At 35.4% G+C, this 5,550-nt stretch overlaps 1 protein-coding gene and 1 long non-coding RNA gene across 2 annotated transcripts in view; one reads left to right on the forward strand and one right to left on the reverse strand.

The window, feature by feature from the left end:
- Positions 1-5,550, forward strand: part of LOC107835065 (uncharacterized) — a 13,834-nt gene continuing 8,284 nt past the window's right edge. Inside the window, exons 1-2 of the long non-coding RNA XR_001660899.1 lie at positions 1-106; positions 2,115-2,117. This is a non-coding gene — a long non-coding RNA (uncharacterized LOC107835065). The remainder of the gene's footprint in view (positions 107-2,114; positions 2,118-5,550) is intronic.
- LOC103132244 (uncharacterized) overlaps positions 4,303-5,550 on the reverse strand; it is a 9,281-nt gene continuing 8,033 nt past the window's right edge. The window contains exon 7 of the mRNA XM_007544011.2: positions 4,303-4,914. Coding sequence (XP_007544073.1) covers positions 4,766-4,914 — 149 coding nt within the window. The 3' untranslated portion in view covers positions 4,303-4,765. The remainder of the gene's footprint in view (positions 4,915-5,550) is intronic.

Here is a 5,550-nt window from a genome sequence, read left to right on the forward strand (position 1 = left end):
GAAAGTTAATAAAATAAGTAAAGTCTGAATGCTTTTCTTGGCTGATTTTATGCTCCGTGTGTCAATACAAATTATAATTCATCGATCAGGATTTCCATTCCCAACAGTATCAAAATAAAGAGCAATTTGTTAGCTTTAATATAATACTGGAACCACACTTGCAGAATCAATGTGCGTGACGCCCCACGCATATCAACACATGAACATCCTCCTCCTCCTCTTCCACAGGAATGCTTTGCTTCCCTGTCCTTATTATTTATAAAAAAAAAAGCAGAATTAGATCCACTGTTTTTATGGGCCACGGGAATTATGCGTGATCACCTGTATTTGTGTGGTTTAGGTTTATGGTGATTTTGTGTGAAGTTGACATGAAGCGCATTAGCAAACGTGCTCAGTGGCAGTTTCTGATATGGGAGGCATGGGCAACCGCCCAGGGCATCATTATGTGGGTGGCGGCATGATGAAGTGACTGTATCTATACTAAAATGACAAATTCTAGACACTTTTTATGGAAAAACTGTACTTTCTTTGGCACTTTTTCAGATGGTCGGTAGTAGGGAATTTTCCATAAAGAAAGAAATCTAAAAAAACAGTCTCTATTTTCTGCCAACAATAAAGAAAAAACATTTCAATGAAATGCATAAAAAAATAAACATTCTGGTGCAAGTCAAAAATTCTCTAAAATTAGATTTTTTTTAAAAACAAACAAAAAAATCCCTATTTCCTACCAGCAATAAACTAAAATGGATGCCTTTATGCTATTCAGGAGCCTAATTTATCTGTAGTAGAGAAGTTTTATTGAAATCTGACGAAAAATACAAGTTTGGGGAGTGGTCAAAAAATACTTAATTTTGTCAATTTTTGAATTTTTTTTCAGTTGGCCAAATTAGCTTTGGAAGCAGTTTTGCGGCCTAATAAATCTTTATTGAACAGTCCCAGACCCCTACAAAAAATTGAGCCTGTTAGACCACATAGCAGGACAGGCAAAATACCTTTTTCGGCTTGGTTTCAACATATATTTTTTAATATCGTATCCCAAACATGCCACCTCTGCTGTCAGGGTAAATATTGAAATTAGTTTTATTTTTAAAAATGACATATTTTAAAGAACCTTCGTTTTAAAAGTAAGCTATTTATACTGTACATATTCATGTAATATGATTTATATATATTTAAAGGATGTGATTACAAATAAGTGTCAAATTTATTTATTTTTTAAGTATTTGGCTTTCAAAAACCCCATCTTTTTCTACTCAAAGGTGGGTTGTGGCAAGGTACACCTACCCCCCACAATCTCGGAAACCGTTAGACATAATGGGCTGAAAATTTTTCTGCTCTTTTCTGGTAATACACTTAATAGACAAATGCATTCAGAGTACAAAAAATATGAAGAAAAAAAATTATTGCCGGGACCTATTTTAGCAGACAGCCGCTCCCCTCTCTTGCAGGTACCCCCGCTAAATCTTTTAGGGGTAGGCAGTACCCTACCGTACCCCCTTACTTTCACCCCTGGTGTCCCGTCACCGAAGCCCTGCAGTTCGGGACAGAGTTCTGAGATCTCAGGGAGTCGGAGTCATCCGCTTTAGTCAGCGCTAACCAATCGGAACACGTTTTACATTGCTCGTCCTTAAGCCCTGCCCTGGATATTCATGTCAAGCAAAACACGTTGAGTTCAAACAAAAAACAGGAGTATCAAAAAAAAAAACTTAAAATCTCAACCAAAAACTTAGGCTGTCAACCAAAAAATTCTGATATGCAAAAATAAGTGATTTATTTTCACATTTAATTTTCACAAAAAATAGTGATTTCAATTTAAAAAAAATAATTCTTACAATTTGATTGAAATATATTTTTTGTTTGAAACTTTTTTTTTGAAAATCCAAAACTTTTGTTTGACATGATTTTTTTTTTTTATTGAATACTACTTTTTTTGTTTGACGTGATTTTTTTTTTATTGAATGATTGTGAAACAAATCTAACTCCATAATCATGGCACAAAACCATTTAAAGGCAAAAATCTTTGCACAGTTGCATTTTTCTAAACAAACCGAGAAAGTAGAGTAATGCTGTTGGGCAGACAATGTTAGCTTATAATGACAATATATCACGTTAAGCTAGTTAAGAGCTGGCTACTTATTTTGTTATTTTTCTTCGAGCTAGTGGTTGAGTAACTTTTTGGGGGGCACTGTACTTTTCACTTTTAGTAATAGTAATATTCTATGAATTAACTATTGATACTAATACTTGAGTAGATTGACTTTGCATAAAGAAAGACTTCAGTGATTGGAAACATTAGATTCTTAGACTTCTGTAACATATGAGCAAATGTTTCTGCAAATCTGAGCATAATTGCTTAGCATTTTCTACATGTCAGTATCATCATTCATGTCATCATTAGTTTTTTATATCAATAAACAAAATAGGTATTTAATTTAAAAGTTGTTTATGTATTTATATTAAATATAATGCCCATTTACTGGGCGCCCCCTAAATCAGCAAAATTCCTCTGGAGCTGGGTTTGATTATTACTGCTTTTGCAGAGTTCACCAGAGTGGAAAGTGGGATCTCCTGTCTGAAAAGGAGTTGTTGATAACGCACTTCCCAAGATCCTTGTCCAGATTGAAAGAAGGGTGAGCATTCTGAATGATTTTGTTTAAGGTGAAGAAAATTTTGTAAGTTTCCAATTAACATCTTGTTCAGTTGGACATGCACACATTTACATGACTCCTCCTCACATCTGCAATAACCAGCCAGTTTGATGTTAAAGGGACATTGAGTCATATTTGTTGGGTGAATTCGGGGAATTTGCATTGATACTATTTGGGTGATTGAGACTGGAAAAAACACAGTTAGTTGTTGAAATAACAAATGATTGAGCAACAGACTGTGGCATTAATATAAAAAGATTGGAAAATTGCAGTTGCTCCTTTAACTGTACAACCATCAAAATTCTAATCAGTCAGTCAAGGTGAACAATTATTTAGGCCACTTATTGTGAAAAAAATGTGATTCAGTTTCTTCAGAATATGCTTGTGCTTACTTTCATTGTTTTTCCTTCTTGTAGACCAATGATGTTGCCATGAGGACTGCTTGCAATGTCTCTCAGTTTTCCTCAAGGACAATGACAGAGTTCTACAATGTCTCTGGCATGTATTGCTATAACGTTTGTCAGAGTTAAATCAAAACTTTCACCTCATTCTTTTTTTAATTTGTGCTTTTCTTATCCACAGGATTCGGTTGCCATGGCAGACTTCATCCAGGTTCCTGTTGGGTTATTGACTGTTATGTTATGCTAAGTAATATCATTTTGTTAAAATAAAATGTTGAATCTTATGAACTTAAAATATTTTGTTGTGGTTACATAATTCATTTAAGGCAATCAGTTTCCTAGATTCTGCTAAGTAAATTACTGTTCATGTAAGTTAGACTAACTTGAAATGGTTGAGTAGCAAAGAGGTTAATTTATTTGCTATTTCTAAGTTTAAATAACTTCACTTAACCAAGTTAAATTAACTTGAGTTCATACAACAAGGTCTTAAGCATACTGAACAAGTATATGTTAAGTAAATAAAACATAAGAATAGTAGTTTAAACTTACATTTTTCAAGGCAATCAGTTTCCAAGATTTTTTTTAAGTAAAGTCAACTTGTCAAAGTTTAGAGTGTTGTATTGAACAAGTGAAATCTCCAATGATGAAAACAAAATACCTACACATTGCATATAAAATTTATGTTTTGAGAGGAGCAGTGCAAGTGCTGGGAGCGGGCCTTTATTATGACTATGCTACGCACTCAAACCTCAATGTGCACAATGGGATTGGACAAGTTTGGAAGTGCAAGTATTGGGACCAGGCCAGAAATAATCCAGTTTGTTGTTGTTAAACGATCTTATTTAAATCTGAAACACCATAAATAACCATATTTACTTGTAGTTAATCTCCCCCTCACATTATACACATCATTTCAGGCTTCTTGTAAGAAACCAGCTCTACAATCTATTCTCTTGCAGATGGTGACTCTTCACATTTCCAATTGGTCAGGATAATTTGTTTTTACTGCAGTGCTTGCAAGTAAGAACGTATGTCTGATAGTAGAGATTATGCCTAAAATTCAGAAATTGCCAGGTCCTTGCTTGCAGCAAGTTTAGTTTGACTGCATATATGAAGTGTAGTCTTAAAACAGAAGTAGTGATAAGTTTTTAACAACCTAACTCATGGCTATTAATAAAGCTTGCAGCATTAGCTTTAAATGTTCAACCTTATAGCAAAACGTGTTAACAAAATGACTTACTAGGCACATCAAAAAGGGCTGAAAAGTAAGTAGGTAAAGTTTATTTATAAAGTGCCTTTCACAAAGTGGTGTACAATAGAAATCAACCTTAAAACCCATACAAAACATGTTTTGTATGGTTTTTTAAAAAAAAGCTTGAATACTGTTAAACTCCATTCCATTATAGTGAACATAAAGAAACAAACATGAAAACATTAGAAGTGTAATACATAAAATGGTCTTATGTGTAAAATAATTATATAAATGCCTTCAAAACCATTATAAAGTGATACATGTAGTAAAATGTTGGAAGCGTAATTACAGTTATAGTAATGATTAAGATTTCAGACATTTCTACTCGGAAACAGTTTAACAGGAGCAAAAGAAGAGAAGTTTATAAAGAAATAAGTCTTTATCGGAGATAAAAGTCCATTTTATCTCCGATAAAGGCATTGTCATGTGTAAACAGGTAAAGTAGATTGCTTGAAAAAGTTTCCTTAGTTAAAGATCCCAAACTTGTGGCCATCAAGTGGGGACACAATTAGTCGGGCTGAACCGGTTGAGTGTAGAGGCCGCCACTTGTTCCTCCAGATCACTGAGCAGACTCGGGAAACAAACAGGATGCAGGCTACCACCAGTTGTACCACTAACAAAATAAAACAAAAAATGTTAAAATTACATCAACATCAGGGTATCACTTTTATCCAAGATACGCATTTTATGATCAATATAAAATGGGCATGATTCAGGCTTAGCTATCAAGGTATAAACAAGTTTTAAAAAGTTGTTTTCAAAACCCCCAAGATTTTTCCTCAAGGTAACAGCACTGTGCCTTCCTCATTTGGGCACATTGCTTTTTCAAGACTACAAGATGTGTCATGTCAATAGCCTGAATAACCACCAAAAGCAGCTTGTTAAACTGGTTCATTCATAACCAGGCATCAAATCATAAAGATTTAATGCCCACTGGTGTGCGCCTACAAAAAAAAGGGTGGGGGGGGAGCACACATTTCTTTAAATGTTTATGGGGTTATGAGACCTCTCCTTGGGCTGCCACCTTATGGTGGTGGAGGGGTTTGAGTGTCCCAATGATCCTAGGAGCTATGCTGTCTGGGGCTTTATGCCCCTGGTAAGGTCACCCAAGGCAGACAGGTCCTAGGTGAGGAACCAGACAAAGCGCAGCCCGAAGACCCCTTATGATGCATGAAAACTTTGGAACTGGCGTCCCCTTGCCCGGGCGCGGGTCGCTGGGGCCCCCCTCTGGAGCCAGGCCTGGAGGTGG

This window comes from Poecilia formosa, unplaced genomic scaffold (assembly GCF_000485575.1).
Source record: "Poecilia formosa unplaced genomic scaffold, Poecilia_formosa-5.1.2 Scaffold969, whole genome shotgun sequence".
NCBI classification, from domain to species: domain Eukaryota; kingdom Metazoa; phylum Chordata; class Actinopteri; order Cyprinodontiformes; family Poeciliidae; genus Poecilia; species Poecilia formosa.